The 18,545-nt window shown below is 38.1% G+C and overlaps 2 protein-coding genes and 2 pseudogenes across 2 annotated transcripts; 1 reads left to right on the plus strand and 3 right to left on the minus strand.

Annotated features, from left to right (window-relative positions):
* The first annotated feature begins 1,309 nt into the window (after positions 1-1,309).
* LOC111800582 (hydroquinone glucosyltransferase) lies at positions 1,310-2,853 on the plus strand. Its single transcript, XM_023684337.2, has one exon. It carries the CDS (start codon positions 1,353-1,355, stop codon positions 2,781-2,783), a length of 1,431 nt encoding a protein of 476 aa, XP_023540105.2. The 5' UTR covers positions 1,310-1,352; the 3' UTR covers positions 2,784-2,853.
* Positions 2,854-4,033: 1,180 nt separating this feature from the next.
* LOC111800204 (putative WRKY transcription factor 46) lies at positions 4,034-5,523 on the minus strand. Its single transcript, XM_023683796.2, has 3 exons — positions 5,005-5,523; positions 4,809-4,937; positions 4,034-4,736 (listed from the first exon to the last, which is right to left on the minus strand). The coding sequence occupies exons 1-3, from the start codon at positions 5,265-5,267 to the stop codon at positions 4,148-4,150; spliced, it is 981 nt and encodes a 326-aa protein (XP_023539564.2). The 5' UTR covers positions 5,268-5,523; the 3' UTR covers positions 4,034-4,147.
* A 2,367-nt stretch (positions 5,524-7,890) lies between these two features.
* On the minus strand, positions 7,891-9,450 carry LOC111799708 (hydroquinone glucosyltransferase pseudogene; annotated as a pseudogene).
* A 6,940-nt stretch (positions 9,451-16,390) lies between these two features.
* LOC111800781 (hydroquinone glucosyltransferase pseudogene) lies at positions 16,391-18,259 on the minus strand (annotated as a pseudogene).
* Between the last annotated feature and the right edge of the window lie 286 nt (positions 18,260-18,545).

Raw genomic sequence — 18,545 nt, forward strand, 5'->3', positions numbered from 1 at the left:
TCCTTTATATTTATTTATTTTATTGTTATTTTATATTGATAAAAAAAAATTATTTTTATTTAATAAATGTATTTTATGTTGGAAGCAGTAAATAAATAAGTTATATTTTATTTTTAAAATATATCATATATAATTAAAAAGTGATCCATTTTAAACCTTAATTAAAGGTAATTAATGTTTTTATCTAAAGTTTTTGTCGATAATTTGAATTTAATTTATCAAAATTAGTTAAATAATATTAATAATATTTTTTTTTTATGTAAGAAAAGACGTGATAGTATATACAGAAAAATATGACTACTACTACATGCATGTATGATAGTATGTACAAAAAAAATAAGGTATGATCGAGGGGCTATATCTTCTTTTTTAGTAGGGTTGGATGCATGCAGACTCGTCAATGTCTCCAAGGTCTGACTATAAGTTAGCGCACACTCATACTATTGAAAACCAACGAAAAGGAAAGAAGAACATATAATACTCGATCCGCGTTATAAATTGGACTACATATCATATTGCTTTTTGAATATTTATGGTGATTCTAGGATTAAAGTGACGATGAATGACATAAAAGAATTAGTTGATTCGTTTGTATGATTTTTAGAAGTTCTACGATAATGTTTAAGGTCGTCCTCAATTTAAATCAAGAGTCACTCCCAATTCTAGGAGTATAAATACAATTGATAAATTAGTATTATCACAATACAAATGAAGAAGTGAAAAGCAAAATTCATTAGAGTTAAAAGAAGGGAGTTATTAGCTATTTATCTTATCTTGGTAAAAAAAAACTTGATAATAAATGTACAAAGATATTTTGGTGGTTCCAGTGTCAACCGTACCTTTTGAATCAACATTTAATAAAGGTGAAAGGATTCTTGATTTTTGTAAGAGTTCTTTGACACCTAAAACACTTTTTGACACGGTACCAAAAATTGTATCCATGGAAAATAAGTATCATTTGATCCTTCTTAACAATTTAGAAGATTTGGAGATTTATTCTAAGACAGAGACAACTTAGCAACCCAAACTCAAAACAAATAGAGGGTTTGGTTCGATTGTAAAACAATCTCGAGTTGGGTTTGGTTATAAATCCTACAAACCCGAACTTTTGAATTGATTCACAAAATTCATTTAACCCAACTCCATCCAACCGACCCAAAGGGCGGAATCTTTTAGGTTTTCTAGTTACCGTCGTTGCATGTGGTGGATAAGAAGGAATTTGATGGTAAGAAATTAACAGACAAGTGGAACAGGCCCTCTGTTTTCCTCTGTTTTCCTCTGTTATTTAATAAATCAAATTCCGATGAGTTCCATGCTTCAGCTCTTCAGTCTCCACTCCCATTTCCGCAGCCATGGAAGCTCTGCACTTTGATTCCCAACCCCACCTCGTTATTGTCCCAAGTCCCGGCGTTGGCCATCTAATTCCCCTCGTCGAGTTCGCCAAACGCCTCGTCTCCCTCCACAATTTCTCCATCACCATCGCCATTCCCTCCAACATCCCTCCGACCAAACCCCAAAGAGCTGTCTTAACCAACCTCCCTTCCACCATCCAACCCCTCTTCCTCCCCCCCATCTCCTTCGACGATCTCCCCGAAAACCCCAAAATCGAAACCATCATCATCCTCTCTGTAACTCGCTCTGTTCCATTCCTTCGCGACCTCTTCAAATCCCTCATCGGAAAAACCCATCTTGCTGGCCTTATCGTCGACCATTTCAGTACTGACGCCTTCGATGTCGCCATTGAATTCAACGTCCCTTGCTACCTTTTCTTCCCTCCTTCTGCCATGAACCTTTCCTTCGCCTTACAAATGCCCAGCCTCGACCAAATCATCACCGGCGAGTACAGGGACCATCCCGAGCTGATTCAGATTCCGGGGTGTATTCCAATTCCTGGGAAAGAGCTTCAGGAACCGACTCAAGATAGAAGTGACGATGCCTACAAGCTATTGCTCCATAACTGTAAGAGGTATAGAATGGCGGATGCCATTTTTCTGAACAGCTTCCCTGAATTGGAGCCTGAAGCTATAAAAGCTCTGCTAGAGGAGGAACCAGGGAAGCCCCCTGTTTATCCAATTGGTCCGCTGGTGAGGAAAGGCTGCAGTGAAAACGAAGAGAGAGCGGATTGTTTGAAATGGCTTGATGAACAGCCAAAGGAGTCTGTTCTGTTTGTGTCGTTTGGGAGTCGGGGGGCTCTGTGGCGTGATCAAATCACCGAATTGGCGTTGGGATTGGAAATGAGTGGGCAGAGATTCATATGGGTCGTTAGAAAACCGAAAGACGAGACGGCTACCACGACGTTGTTTAACGACCAGAATGAAAAGGAGGTGTCGAGATTCTTGCCGGAGGGGTTTATGGAAAGGACTAAAAACAGGGGAATGGTGGTGCCATTGTGGGCGCCACAGGTTGAGGTGCTGAGGCATGAGTCCACCGGGGGGTTCTTGAGCCACTGCGGATGGAACTCAACTCTGGAGGCTGTGGTGAACGGGGTGCCTCTGATTGCTTGGCCGGCGTATGCAGAACAGAGGATGAACGCCCATATGCTGACAGAGGACATTAAAATTGCTTTGAGGCCAAAGAAGAAGGAGGAAAGTGGAATTGTGGAGAAGAAAGAGGTTGCAGAAGTGGTGAAGTCGTTAATGGAAGGTGAAGAGGGGAAAAGGGTTCGTGAGAAAATGAAGTATCTGAAGAATGCAGCAGAAAGAGCTCTGGGAGAAGATGGATGTTCTTCCAAAGCACTCTCTGAAATAGCTCTCAAGTTGAAGAAGACGAAGATTGGGGATTAAGTGAATAATGTAATAATAAGAGAATCTTGTATCGTCTTTACCCTAATAAAATTCTCTTTTCACTTCTCCATTTTCAAATATTTTATTCATATTGCATAAACAATTTTCTTTTCTAATGAGATCTCACATGAATCGGAGAGAGGAGAGAGGAAGCGAGTCACGACGTTGGCTTCGAAGGAAAGGTATTTTTTTAAAACCTTAAGCATAAGTATGAAACGGAAAGCTCAAAGACTATTATACATGTTAAGTTGGTAAATGGAGCAACTCAGGTTACAACTGAACTCAACTCTTCCTTCTCTTTCCAAGGTTTTCCAAAGTGAGTTGTGAAGGTAGAGTTTTTTTTTTTTTTTTTTTTTTTTTTTTTTTTTTTTTAATCATACATATTAGGGTGCATTTTTGTTAATAATTAAAATCACATAAAACTTTAATATAAAAAAATATATTACCTCAACCTAAGAGTTTGGGTTATTTAAATTGGTTGAGTTATCGGGTCATACAAATACTCCTAATATTTAGCTTCTTCTTCCGATGATGTGAGATCTAGTCATTTACGTGCCAGATAATAATCGCTATTTAGCCATAATTTTGAACTAAAAAAAATTACTTAAGTAATTTAACTATACTCGTATTAATATATATGACCAAATATTATGAATTTGTGATACTATTTATATTTATATTTTTAAAAGTGTGAGATTAAATTATAATAATAACTAATTATTAAATTTTTCTCGCATTAGGACATTATTTTTTATTTTAAAAAATCCTTCCATTAGACACTTTTTAAAAACATTTCTAGACACGTATTATTTATTTATTTATTTATTGAGGAGAAAGGGAGAACACGTCATGTTGCCAAGTAGTATCCTATTTATTAATTATTTATTGAGGAAAGAGAGAACACGTCATGTTGCCAAGTAGTCAGACTCGTGGCATAGTGCCAAATAATATATTTTATCGTTTTTTTTAATATTAATATATCCTATTTATTTATTTATTCCATAAACCCAATGATTAATTATTGAAATAAGAAGAAATTTGATATAAAACATTTATTCCTTTATTCTTTCTTAAATTGTTTTCATTAATATTTACATAAATTTTCTCTATTATTTAAATATTACAAGACCTAGTCCAAAATGATCCATTTTTTAAATTGTAATTAATATTTTAATAAATTAGTAAAAATACTTTTCACCACCTTATTTTAAAAATACCTATAAATTTTCATAAAAAAGTGACAATCAATATAAATCCACAATCATTCTCAAAATTATTTTTACATGGGGGAGAAAATTATCCTTCATGAAAAATATAATAATAATCATAATAATGAAGAAAAATTGGTACAAAATGCAAGATCTTCAAGAAATGAAATCCAGACAGTCAAAGTGGAAAAACTGGTCAAAATCAACCTTATCAAGCGACAAATCCCAATCCCCATTACCAATCGGCGAATTCGTCACTGAAGTTGTCGCCGAAACCATCTCCGATTGCTCCGACGACTGAACCCCCTGAATTTCTCCGCCGTAACCGCTGAAATCCCAGGCTGTTTCCGACGTCGCCGACGACACAGCCGCCGCAGACCAGTTGCCGTCAGCAACAAAACCCGGCTCCATCATCGATTCTAAGAACACATTTTCATCGACAGTTTCCGATCCGAAGCTAAACGGCGGAAAAACATCGTCAAAATCCTCTGTTTTTAGACCGAATTGCTGTTGTTCTCCGAAATTGAAGAGAATTTCAGAGTTTGGGTTTTGTTGATTTTGATTAATTTCTTCTGGGATTTCATTCCGATTTGAAACTGAAATCAATCCCAAATTAGCGGATTGGTTACATGTGTGTCGTCCTCTGTATGTCACCTCGAAAATGTTGGGATCGTTGTCGGATTTCTGAACTTGTTTTGTGGCCAAACATCCTCGTACATTCCGATGAGTGCATCTATAATAGCATCTGCAAAATTGATTATTAGAAACAATTGTCCTGTTTTTTTTAGTGCAAGAACGATGAACTTATGATATTCACCTTGGAAAGTTAGCGCCATGGATATCTTTTTGGCCGTATTTTCTCCAACTATAGCCATCATTGAGTGGGCTTTCAGCAGCAGAGCCACTGCTAACCTTAACTTCCTCTGTCCATTTAGGCAGCAACTTTCTGCAAAACCAAACCCAAATGAAAAACAGAGGAAAAGAATTGGAAAAAGAAGCTCAAAATTAGTTACCTCCTCTTGAGCAGCACATCTCTGCTGCTGTTTTTCCTCTTGTTCTTGGTGGGTTCTTCTTCTTCTTCTTCGGATGGATCTTTAGGGTTCCAATTCAGAAGCAAAAGTGCATTCTCGAAAGAAGACTGAATCATTTCCGTCAAGAAAATGAGAGCTTGTGGAGAAGAACCAGGAGGAGTAGGAGGAGAAGGAAGATGGGTTTTGAGTTGAATCGCCATCTCCTTCCCCTGAGTCAACTCGGTGATCAAACTCTTGTGTTCCATTAAGAATGGCGGCGGCGGCGGCGGCGGCGGCTCTGTAGTTGGGATCAGTCAAAACCCAGAAAAATGCAAGCTTGAAAGAAGAATGTAAGAAGAATATGGTCATTCAAGGGTTTAAAATTGGGGAAAATCCACAGAAGAACAACAAAAAGGTGATGTCTGGCTAAATGGGTCACTCCAAAATCCCAATTTCTAAGAACCCAAATGAGCAAAAGTGAAAAAAGCTCCAAACTTTGAGAGAGTTGAAGAGATGGGGGAAATGGGTTTGAAGGGAAGGGCTTTTAAAGATGGTCGTATATTTAAGAGAGAGAAAAACGACGTGTAAGAAGCTCTCCAACAAACAAAAAAAGAGACTAAAAAAAGGCCTAACTCGTACGGGAAGAAACCGAGTAGCCCCCCGTAACTTTAATCAAAATAAGTCTCAATTCATTATAAAAAATAAAAAAAAAGGCTCATGGTCTAATAAAATTGCAAGTTCACAAACACAAATAAGAAACTCTTACCCATATGTCGGATGTCCCAGTCATGTTTATCTAGGACATGCTATCCATACTCGTATGTCCATTTCAAACTTCTTTTACCCATGATCCATTACTAAATCATGTCTACATATGTTATAGCGAAAATCCCTTCAGATGTACTATAGAAAACGTGACTACTTCTCAATTCTTCCTTCTCACTCATATGCCATTAAAGCGGTTGTTATTGTCTACTCACTTTTGGCTTATAACATTAGTTTCTTTAAAATAGTTTTCAACATATTTATTTGCTCAGGTTTTTTAAAAACATTTCTTTCAAATATGACTTGAGCCTCGAACATATATCGATATTATCTGCGAAGTCCGAATTTCACACGGCTGACTTGTTCGTTGGGTTACGACAAGTGTTACACAATCATTATCCTTCCTGTATGAGAGTGATTGTGACAAGGACATTAAAAATATAATTAAACTTTTTTATAAATATATTTATTCTTTCAAAAATTGTAAATTTCTACTTGACATTTGAAGAGAGAGAGAGGAAAGTGGTGACCATTTCAAAAGCCATCAATATTTGTTTGTTTTTTTTATTATTTTTATTATTTTCCGATGTGGACAACGCGGAAACAGCCTTGAAAATTCCACCATCTTTCATCTTCTGCTGACTTGGAATTTCATTTTATTACAGCACGAATATTATTTGATGACATCATTTTGCTGATGTAATCATAGACCCCTTCTGACGTCAGCACTTCAATTCTCATCTAATTCTACTCTCTAATCATCCCATTCAATTCCTAAAGTTGACGAAATTATAGATTCAAATCTTTTTAATTTTATATATTTATTTAATTAAAAAAATATATTATAATCTTTTAACTTTATCTATTATTGAACTATAAAAAAACATGCGTATATCTATACTAAAGAAAATCTTAAATTATTAAGAGGAATAATGATTTAATATGAACGAGATTTTAAAAGATGCTTAATTTTTGGTTTGGTTTGAGGAGAAAGAAACCGAGTGACCTACCAAATTTGGAGAGATGTCTTTTATAGTTTATATCATATTACAGGACATACAATATACACGAACTAAATGATTAAATGTTTAAATTCTCACTATCTATTATTAACTTTAAATAAATAAATAACTAAAATTATTTATAAAAAAAAAAACATTGATATGTGACTAGACCTATAAAAATGCCACTTGTCAATTAAACAAAAAAAAAAAAAAAGTCATTTTATTAAAATTTTATATAAAAGTGGCATTTAGGTATCTTAAGTAATTTTTTTTTTTGTCTAATTGACAAGTGGCATTTTTATACGTCACTTATTACTATTCTACCTACCGTATCAATGTTTTTTCTTTAAAATAATTCAATTTTTTTATCTTTTAGTTATGTGCATATTATATACCTATAATATGACGCAAACTCTAAAAAAAATATATCTTTGGTAGGTCGCTCCGTCTCTTTCTCTTTCTCCTCAAATCTCACAAAGACGAGATTCTACTATTAAAAGTAAAAAGATTTGAATCTATAATTTTTTAGTGGGGAGGAAGGTGAAGGGGGCAGAGTAAGGTAGGTAGGAGTGTGAGGTCAGGAATAAAGTTGGCGTTGTAAAATGAGATTAAAAGTGAGGTGAAGATGAAAGAAAGATGGTGGAATCTTGAAGGCTGTTTCCTCGTTGCTCCACGTCGGAAAATAATAAAACACAAACAAATTTTGAAATGGTCACCAATTTGCACCTTCCTCTCTCTCTCTCTTCATCTCTCAACTATAGATACTTTAAATTTTGGTCCAAATTCCCATTGTTTTCGTACGTAATCTAAGCAACTGGTTTAGGGTGTGCCTATCATTCTTCCAAATACCTCCTTATCCAAATATTCTATTATTATTTTTTTTTTTAAATTTCAAACATAATATTATAAGTTTAAAAGGTATTTTTAATGTTCTAACTGAGCAAACACATTTAGAACAAGTTAATTATGTAAAATTTGGACATCATATACAATATTAACAGAGCTTTATGTGAAATTTGAACATCATATACAATATTAATAGAAGTATACATTATTTAGAAAACGGCTAAGAAAAACTAATATACTATGTAATTCCATTGTTATCAGGTTATTGATTTATTGAAATTATACAAATTCAATTCCCCCAAGAGGCAATTGAAGATTCAAAATCCTGATGTTCTTCCAATTCATACCCATTTTGGGAGGTGATCATCATCATCTTGTTCCACTTCATACCCATTTCAGACAGTGCTTTGGATGAATACCCATCTTCCCCCGCACCTCTTTCCGCTGCATTTTTCAGATTCTTCATTTTCTCTCGAATCCTTTTCCCCTCTTCGCCTTCCATTAACGTCTTTACCACTTCTGCAATCTCTTCCTTCTCCACAATCCCGCTTCCCTCCTTCTTCTTCGGCCTCAAAGCAACTTTAATGTCCTCTGTCAGCATATGGGCGTTCATCCTCTGTTCTGCGTACAGAGGCCAAGCAATCAGAGGAACCCCATTCACCACGCCTTCCAGCGTCGAGTTCCACCCGCAGTGGCTCAAGAACCCCCCGGTGGACTCATGCCTCAGCACCTCAACCTGCGGTGCCCACGATGACACCACCATTCCCCTGTTTTTATTCCTCTCCATAAACCCCTCCGGCAAGAATCTCGACGCTTCGTTCTCGTTCTCGTCGCTAAAAAACGTTGCATTAGCCGCCTCGTCGTTTGGCTTTCTTACCACCCATAGAAATCTCTGCTCACTCATTTCCAATCCCAACGCCAATTCGTTGATCTGAGCACTCGACAGAGTCCCACCGCTCCCAAATGACACAAACAGAACCGACCCATTTGGTTGTTCATCAAGCCATTTCAAACACTCCGCTCTGTTTTCGTTTTCACTGCAATCGTTTCTCACCAGCGGACCCACTGGATAAACAGGGGGCTTCCCTGCTTCCTCCTCTTGCAGATATTTCATAGCTTCCGGCTCCAATTCAGGGAAGCTGTTAAGAAAAACAGCATCGGCCAATCTATACCTCTTACAGTTATGGAGTAATAGCTTGTACGCATCATCCTCCCTATCTTGAGCCGGTTCCAAGAGATCTTCCCCATGAATCGGAACACACCCAGGAATCGGAATCAGCTCGGGATGGTCCCTGAACTCGCCGGCGACGATTCGGTCGAGGCTGGGCAATTGAAAGGCGAAGGAAAGGGACATGGCGGAGGGAGGGAAGAAAAGGTAGCGAGGGACGTTGAATTCGATGGCGACATCGAAGGCGTCAGTACTGAAATGGTCGACGATGAGGGCAGCAAGATGGGTTTTTCCGATGAGGGATTGGAAGAGGTGGCGAAGGAAAGGAAGAGAGCGAGTTACAGAGAGAGCGATGATGGTTTCGATTTTGGTGGGTTTGGGGAGATCGTGGAAGGAGACGAGCGGGAGGAAGAGAGGTTGGATGGTGGAAGGGAGATTGGTGAAGAGAGCTTTTTGGGGTTTGGTCGGAGGGGCGTCGGAGGGAATGGCGACGGTGACGGATAAGGCGTGGAGGGAGACAAGGCGTTTGGCGAACTGGAGGAGGGGAATTAGATGGCCAATTCCTGGACTTGGCACCATAACAATATGGGATTGGGAAGGTTTGTGCAGAGCTTCCATGGCGGCGGAAATGGAGAAATGCAGAGATGGGAATGCAGAGTGAAGCATGCAGCTCTTGATTTATTGAAAAAAAAAAAAAAAAAAAAAACAGAGGGGATGGCCCACTTGTAGGGATCACAAATATGTGCATCAACTATATAATTTGGTTAATTATATGATAAGGTTTTTGAAGATTTTAATTGAGTACTTTAATCGGTGCATAAACATGCATTAATCTTGTGAATCTGTCATGTATCTCAACTGTTCATATTCAATATGCTTCTAGATTTATATAACCTTTTCAGCCGCCGCACTCTTTTTTGTTTTCTTCACTCCATAAAGTGGTCTAAGCTTTGGAGCCCATTAACAGAACTCTCTAACGTCGAATTCCTCTCACAATGGCTCGTAGACATAAACCCGACTGTGGAGCCGTGGGTGAGAATACTTGTCACGACCCAATATTTTATTATGAGGCCGTGACTCAAAACGATAGTGTGAGAGTAAGAAAATATTTGAAAATACATCCAAACCAAATCATTTATTTCAAAAGGGAATTTCAATACAATAATTCAAATACTGGACTCGTATCTCCGGACATGATTTCCTCTGTGGCAATCCACATCTCTCAAACACGCCCTCTCTTGACCCGACACCTCAAGCACTTGAAAAAGAAAAATGTAGCAAGGTGAGTATACAAGTTATACTCAATAAGCTCACCTACTAGTAGGCTCTCATCGCATTCTAGGCTTAATAGATAAATGCGGACTTCTCATTGACTCTCAGACGTCTGGTTCTAGTCTTAACCTCTTTGAGCTGCTCGGGTTATTCACAACCCTAAGAGTTCCTTATGTTGAGGTGTGAATGACTAGTGACCTACTAGGAGCTACCTCGTGCATGGCTCTATAGGACTACTTGGTATCTTAGGGGGGTGAGTTGCAACCTCCTAGGTCCATAATAGTCCCCCCTCATTGGGAAGGGGGCTTAGCTATCCAGCTAAATGGTCTGTACAAAGTGGGTCTCATGATTTTCATATGGGTGTACATGGTCGGAGTTGGGTTGAGTTGAGAGATTTTTTTTGCCCAACCCAAAGTTCGAGTGGGTTGGATTGGTAACCAACCTAACCGAAAATTTTCACAACCCAACCCTCTATTTTCTGGGTGAGTTGTCTAGTTGTTAAAAAAATTAATTTTCTAAAAAAAAGTTTTATTTATGGACAATTTATAATTATTCCATACCATCTTAAATAAAGATATTAAAAATTCAGACCCAAATCAATCTATAATTACAAAATAATAATAATAATAATAATAAATTCAATAGAAAACAAACATCAAAACGTCTAACCTATTAACATAGTTCAATGTGGTTATAAAACTAAATACAACTAAATACTGACACTCCTTTAAAATTGATTAAATAAAAAAAATATAAGACAGATCATAGATATAAAAAAAAATTATTAGTCTAAAATTACTATATATATATAAATAACAAAATAAAATATATTATAAAAATATTTTAATTAAAATAGACTTATTTATAGGTCCAAAACTATTAGAAAAAATAAAAAATATATATACATATAAATATAAATGGTAATATAATCTTGCAATAAATATAATAAATACATTAGAATTTGGATATGATCTTTAAAATAATAAATACATTCGAATTTAAAATTATTAAAAACTTAAAAAGTCATTTTTGGAACCAACACAAAATAAAAATAATATGCTTTTATTTTAAAATAATCTAAAAGTATAAATCATATTCTATAATAAACCATATTCTTTTAACATTAAAACAAAACTCATGAACGATTGTTTATTTATATTATAAACAATTTAAGGATGTATAAGGTTCAAGGGTTTTGTCCCATGAACCTGAAACTGAACCGAGTCAATTTCGATTTAGAAAAGTTAATCCAACCTAACTCCTATAATTCGAGTTGAGTTGGTCTACGTTGTCGGGTTGTTGGAATGTTGGGTTAAATGTCCACCCCTAATTTTCCATGCTAAAACTGTTACGAGCAGTCACGTCTTGATCAGGAACCCCCTAGTCCCCCACGAAGCTATGACACCATTCACACAATTTGTCGTCTAAGGGTACCTCTTAAGGTCGTTAGTAAGCCGTGGTGGTCTGTTAGGCTTGTAGAAAGTGTTAGGTCTAGATTTAGTGATTGGTTATCTTAATCGCAAATCCCTAGTCTGAATCATAAACATTAACTTGTTGTGCACACATCAAACATCTAGATACATCATACAAAATTCATGCAAAACAGACATATATGCTCAACGGGACAATAATATCCATCAACACCCAGAGCGCAGAGTTCACAATTTCCCATCCTCCTTTCATCATAAATTCAACACATACATAATAAGCGGAAGCCTAAAACCTAAAGCATAAAGCATAAATCATAATTGACTTCTCATTAGGCATTCATTCTTTTAATCTTATTACCTAAGCTCATTTTATGGAAAGTTTAACGACCTAAGGTAACTAAACTAGCATACTCGAGTGATTTCTACAAGTATTTCTTCTTCAGGTTCCATGTAGTGACTTACTTGATTGACGTGTGCCCTTTTGTTTAGCGTTACTACAGAATAGGATGTCCAAAAAAACTTATTTTCCTCCTTAGGTCCTAATTCACATATAATAAGGTTAGAAGTGGAATCAGGATGAAAATCAGACAAACACAAATCAAACGGGTGAAAATTGGACTGATACGCACTGGGAAGTGTTCTTGTCGCAAGCGTCACACGTGGGTCCTTTCTGCAGTCGCGGGTCAGGAGTCTAGTTCGGGTAGCGGTTCGGGTCAGGTGGTTTAGTTTGCTCAGGTGGACCATGGGTTGGTTGGGCCGACACTACCAATCCCCTTCCCTTGTTTCTCTCCACAAACCCGTCGGGCAATAACGTCAATGGATCATTTTGGCTATCGCTGCCGAAAAAAATGATGCATTGGTTTTCTTGTGTTAGGATCGCACAACAACGCACACGCTCGATCTAGATGAACACAAAGAATGGAATAGAGAAAAGTGCAAGGAGAACTCTGGGTAAAAGGATTTGTTCTTATTGATGACTTCACGTATGTACAGTAAGAGAGAATTACAGAGAATAGAAAGTACATCTCAAAGCTCTACCGGATAGGATATATATATAGTTCAATTTACTATATATAGCTTTACCAGATTTAACCATCTACTATATATAACTCTTTACTATATATAGTTTTACTCGATTTAACCATCTACTATATATAGTTATTTACCATATATAGGTTTACCGGATATAGCTTTACCAAATATAGCTTTACCGGATATAACCGTTGACCAAGCTATAAATAAGCATTAGGCTTCATAACCTAACAATTCTCCCACTTGGAGACTGATCTAGTCAACCAAGAATTTCATTCTCAAACGACCATGAGCATCTTCATGATCTTCATGGCACCATATCAATTGAGGCTTTGCACAACCTCAATATTCCAACATCAACATATTTTGTCAACATGTTTGCTGGATTCTTCGCACCCTCTATCTTCTCCAAACACATCACCATCTTTCACTAACCTGCAAGTGAAATGGTATCGTCTTCTGTGTTTTCTCTTCAAATGATAGACCGGGTTCCTTCGCCAACTATATGACACTCTGATTATCTCTGTAAAGAATATCTTCGTGCTACTTCTTGCCTATTCTTCCAGATAGTCAGTCATCTATATCGTCTTCTTTCCAGCTTCAACTATTGCCACATACTCAGCTTCAGTACAACGCATTTTTGAAGCCTAGACGTCTCATCATCCATGGCTTGCTCCTACTTGGTTGTATCCTCCAACTGTAGGGCCTCATCAAAGGGTTGTGGTTCTCTTTCATCAGCAACAGATAGTGTAATGAAGGTACATGCATATCTGGTACTCTGATAGTACAGGATGATCTTCTCAACACCAGTTCAGGTGTCACTTGCTCCACTGCTGATTCCTCCGCAACAACCTCAGGAGTTTGTTGAGTATCTGCTACAAGATCACTTGGTGATTTCTCCACAACTCAACCTCAACTCCCACTTGTTTTGTTGTCTTGGAACCTTGCTCCACATCTGGTTCCTCAGCAGTAGTCTCAGGAGTTTCTTGAGTATCTGCAACAACATCACTAGGTGAGTTTTCCTGCAACTCAAGCTCAACTCACACTTGTTTCGTGGTCTTGGAACCTTGCTCCACATCTAGTTCCTCAGCAGTAGTCTCAGAAGTTTCATGAGTATCTGCTACATCACTAAGTGAGTTTTTCTGCAACTCAAGTTCAACTCCCACTTGCTTCGTCGAACCTTGCTCCACATATGGTTCCATTTCTAACCGCACTTTCTTCAATTCTCTGGCGGTCCTTGTGAAGCTAACTCGTTTCTGCTTGCTCATAACGTAGTTCTCACAACGACCCACATCAACAGATTTCAGACCTTCTATAACTCCTTTCGCAGCCAGCCTCTTCATTCATTTCGCGCTCATAGGTTCAAGTCTATTGTGCTGTAGACTTGAATTTGAAGCACTCTCAGCAACAACAGCTATGTTCATACACCCTGCAGTGGTGTATAGGGTTCCAGATTTTGAGTCACGTGCTACCACCGTAGCACCCTTCATAATCTTCCACGAACCCTTCCCTAACTTTGTTGCATAACCTGTGTTGTCCAACTGACCAATAGAGATCAGGTTTCTTTTGAGACCAGGAATATATCTGACATCCTTTAATGTCCACTGATTTCCTGCCGGAGTTTTTATGCAGACATCTCATTTTTCTTTAATTTCCAAATTTTTTTTGTCGGCAAGATACACCTTGAAATTTCCAGACTTGAAATTCCGGAACAACTCTTTATTTGGGGACGAATGAAAAGATGCACCTGAATCCAAAATCCAGGATTCAATTGAACTGTCCGCGCTGAGGATTAGAGCATCCCCAATGTCTTTTGCTGAATTTATAGAATCATCATCATCTCCAGATTTGTGATTCTGCTTCCTCTTTAGTCTTGTACAACCTGTCCGAAAGTGACCTTTTTCTCTACAATTCCAACACGTTACGTTTGGTCTAGATTTTGATCGCCCTTTGTTTGGGCCCTTCGGTTTACTTCTTCCCCTTCGATCAACACCGAGAGCATTGCCTGATGAATCTCCAGTTTCTCGTTTGCGAATACTTTCGCTGAGAACTACATCTTGAATTTCACCAAAGTTCAGTTTATCAGATCCTCGGGAACTGCTGATTGCGGCATCAATAGTATCCCATGACTTGGGTAAGGATGACATCAAAATCAACGCTTTAATTTCATCTTCGAAATTAATTTTCACCAAACTCAGTTCAATATGATCATATTGAATACATTTATATGATCAGCAACACGTCCGCCTTCAGACATCTGTAGATTGAACAATCTCCGCATCAAATACACCTTGTTCATAGCCGATGGTTTTTCATACATATTTGACAGCGCCTTCAATAGATCTGACGTTGTCTTCTCCTTGATAATGTTGAACGCCACGTTTCTAGATAGCGTCAACCGAATCAGCCCCAATAGAGGTATCCGGCTTCACCCCCAACAGAGGTTCGTGAAGATCTTTCTGGTACAGATAATCTTCAATCTGCATCTTCCAGAAACCGAAATCGGATCCATCGAACTTCTCAATTCCAATCTTTGAACTTTTCATCTTCACTGATCGTGGTGAATTTCGCCTAGCTCTGATACCAGTTGTTAGGATCGCACAACAACGCACACGCTCGATCTAGATGAACACAAAGAATGGGATAGAGAAAAGTGCAAGGAGAACTCTGGCTAAAAGAATTTGTTCTTATTGATGACTTCACGTATGTACAGTAAGAGAGAATTATAGAGAATAGAAAGTACATCTCAAAGCTCTACCGGACGGTATATATATAGTTCAATTTACTATATATAGCTTTACCAGATTTAACCATCTACTATATATAACTCTTTACTATACATAGTTTTACCCCATTTAACCATCTACTATATATAGCTATTGATATAGCTTTACCAAATATAGCTTTACCAAATATAGTTTTATGACCAAGCTATAAATAAGCATCAGGCTCCATGACCTAACATCTTGGTCGAGGAAAAAGTGGTTGATGATTGAGGGGAGAGAATTATGTACGGAGATTTGGGCTGGTTTGAAAATGTGAGATCCCCACATTCCCAAGATTCTTTAGAAGGTCTAGAAACCTCCCTAGCCGACTCTGAATCTTAGAAGGTCCAGAAACCTCTGCAATTGTAAAACTTGAGGAGAAGTCCAAAATGATAGCTAAATAAGACAATATAGCCCAAAAGCAGACTCATGGTAAAACTTTGAGGAAAAATAAAAAAGGAAAGCGAAAGAAGACAAGCCTAAAAGTAAAAGTCAAATAAGACAATAAAGGAATGAGCTTACAAATGGTATTAGGTCCACTCACCCGATAGTGCGAGACACAAGTCTCATAGGGCTAGACCCTCTCCCTCTTCATAGCAAACTGCTTTAAATGACGACTACATACAAGAGACTAAAGTGGACAATATTTACTAGCAGTGAGCTTGAGCCGTTACAAAAAATTATGCACTAGATAACGGATCAAAACATACCATATGTGTTTAAAAACTAATATTCTATCGGGAGTGGAGAATAAGAATAATAATAATAATTATAATTATTATAAAAGGAAGAAGAAGAATATATGAATATGAGAATTGGAGTGGAACTAAAATTGAATAGTTACAAGTGTGCGCTGGAATTGGGTGCGCTTCCACACCCACACCAACGTAGTCCTATCAACCTTCCGATCTGTACTGTCAATTCTTCAATTGCCGCCCACCATTAATGACATAAAACCACTCCTCATTATAGATTGTTACTATGTGAAAACAGGCCAAACCTCAAGCCATTCTCCTCGACCTCGGCTACCCAAAAGTCGACCTATAGAATCCATACTTGGTCTAACTTGATTTATTCATAATAGAGTCTTGGGTATAAAATTGAAAATTTAAGAACCAACACCGTAACACGTGCTATTGTATTAGGATGATAGTCGTCACAAAGGTAAGATCAAATTTTTAAATATGAACATCTTGTAGAGATTGGTTTTGTAAGGATAAGGCAAATCAAGTGGAAATCTTGTTCTTCCACTTCTCAACCATCTCGCACACTATTTTAGTGGACAACCCATCTTCTCCAACAGCCCTTTCACCTGCCTCTTTCAATTCCTTCATTTTCTCTCGCAGTTTCTTCCCCTCTTCACCTTCCAACACCGCCTTCACCACCTTCCAAATCTCTTCCTTCTCCACAATCCCTTCCTTCTCGTTCATTTTTGGCCTCAACGCCACCTTGATCTCCTCTGTCAGCATCACCGCGTTCATTTTCTGCTCTGCATAAAGCGGCCATGCGATCAGAGGAACTCCATTAACCACCGCCTCTAACGTTGAGTTCCATCCACAATGAGTTAAGAATCCGCCCGTGGAGATGTGGCTAAGGATCTGAGTCTGCGGCGCCCATGACGGCACCACCAATCCCCTGTTTTTCATCCTTTCTACGAACCCTTCTGGTAAGAAATTTAAAGGGTCGTCGTGGCTATGGACGTTGAAATAGGTAGCGTTGGCCACTTTATCGCTTGGACTTCTTAACACCCATATGAATCTTTGTCCACTCATTTCCAATCCCATGGCTAATTCGTTGATTTGATGGCTAGACAGAGTGCCCCCACTTCCAAATGACACGTATAGAACAGACCCATTTGGCTGTTCATCCAACCATTTCAGGCACTCTGCCTTCTCGTTGCTTCCATTTGAATCGATTCTCACCAATGGCCCAATTGGGTAAACAGGGGGCTTCCCCTGTTTCTCTTCTCGGAGAAATTTGATAGCTCCGGGCTCCAATTCCGGGAAGCTGTTGAGAAAAATCCCATCTGATAAAACGTACCTCTTCATGTTGTGAAATGTCCATTTATAGGCTTCGTCCTTCCGATCTTGAACTGGGTCCAATAGATTCTTGCCGTGAATCGGAATACATCCCGGAATTTGGATCGGCTCCTGGAGGTCACCGTACTCGCCGGCGACGGATTCATCGAGTTTGGGAAGAAACAGAGCAAATGAGAGAACCATAGCGGTGGAAGGAAAGAAAATATAAGGGGAAATGTTGAATTCTCTAGCTAAATCGAACGCGTCGGTGCCGAAAAGATCAACGACCAAGCCGACGAGGTTTGAATTAGTCACCATGGATTTCAGTACATTCTTAAGAGATGGGAGAGATCGAGAAACAGTGAGGGTAATGATGGTTTCAATCTTGGATCCATGGGGAAGATCATGGAAGCTAACCGGCGGGAGAAAGGTGTGATCGATGCCGGAAGGGAGGGAATCAAGGAGAGATTTTTGAGGCTTGGACGGCGGATGGTCGGAAGGGACGACGAAAGTGACAGTTATACGGTGGTGCAAAACAAGGCGTTTGGCGAATTCAACGAGTGGAATTAAATGGCCCATTCCGGGGCTGGGAAGAATGGCCAAATGAGGCACCGTTGCATCCATGGCGGCGGCGGTGGCGTTGGCGGTGGTTCTGGTTATTGGAAAAACAGAGAAGAGAAAGAAATTGAGAATATGATGAGGAAGGGGAAGAGAAAGAGAGAAGGGATTTATAGAATGGAAGGTAATAAAAATGGAATCTTGGGAGAGTTGAAGCTGTGATGAGCAATTAAGAATGGAAGAACAACATGGAAAGGGGCCTGTGGCTGTGGATGAGTAGAAGTGGGGGATGGTGATGTCAATTCAAACGTAAGGCTTATCATCCCATTGCTCTATTTTTACCCATCTCATCTACCACATTTGAATTAAGGGATGGTTCGGAACCACCCGTTCAGTCACCACGCTCGCCCCGAGGTAGATTGTGAGATACCACATGACTTCCTAAGAGTGTAGAAACCTATCTAGAAGCGTTTTTAAAATTTTTGATAAAAAATTTTAAAAAGAAAAATTCAGAAAAAAAATAGCATAGTTTTAATTAGGAAATTATATTTTTATTGTATTAAAGGTTTGATTTGTTTAAATATTCTATTTTGGAACGTTAAATTTAAAATACTTTAATTGTTTCAAGATTATTATTATTATTAATTATTAAATACAATATGCAAATAAATTTAGTAATACAAAAA

The sequence above is a fragment of the Cucurbita pepo genome, chromosome 8 (genome assembly GCF_057944985.1).
Source record: "Cucurbita pepo subsp. pepo isolate OVF chromosome 8, ASM5794498v1, whole genome shotgun sequence".
NCBI lineage: Eukaryota > Viridiplantae > Streptophyta > Magnoliopsida > Cucurbitales > Cucurbitaceae > Cucurbita > Cucurbita pepo.

Bases quoted from the DNA above. Each gene is read 5' to 3' on its own strand.
- LOC111800582 (XM_023684337.2), top strand. From the start codon at position 1,353: ATGGAAGCTCTGCACTTTGATTCCCAACCCCACCTCGTTATTGTCCCA.
- LOC111800204 (XM_023683796.2), bottom strand. From the start codon at position 5,267: ATGGAACACAAGAGTTTGATCACCGAGTTGACTCAGGGGAAGGAGATG. The intron at 4,938-5,004 runs GTAACTAATTTT...TTGGTTTTGCAG, and splicing joins GATGTGCTGCTCAAGAGGAG to AAAGTTGCTGCCTAAATGGA. The intron at 4,737-4,808 runs GTGAATATCATA...TCAATTTTGCAG, and splicing joins CATGGCGCTAACTTTCCAAG to ATGCTATTATAGATGCACTC.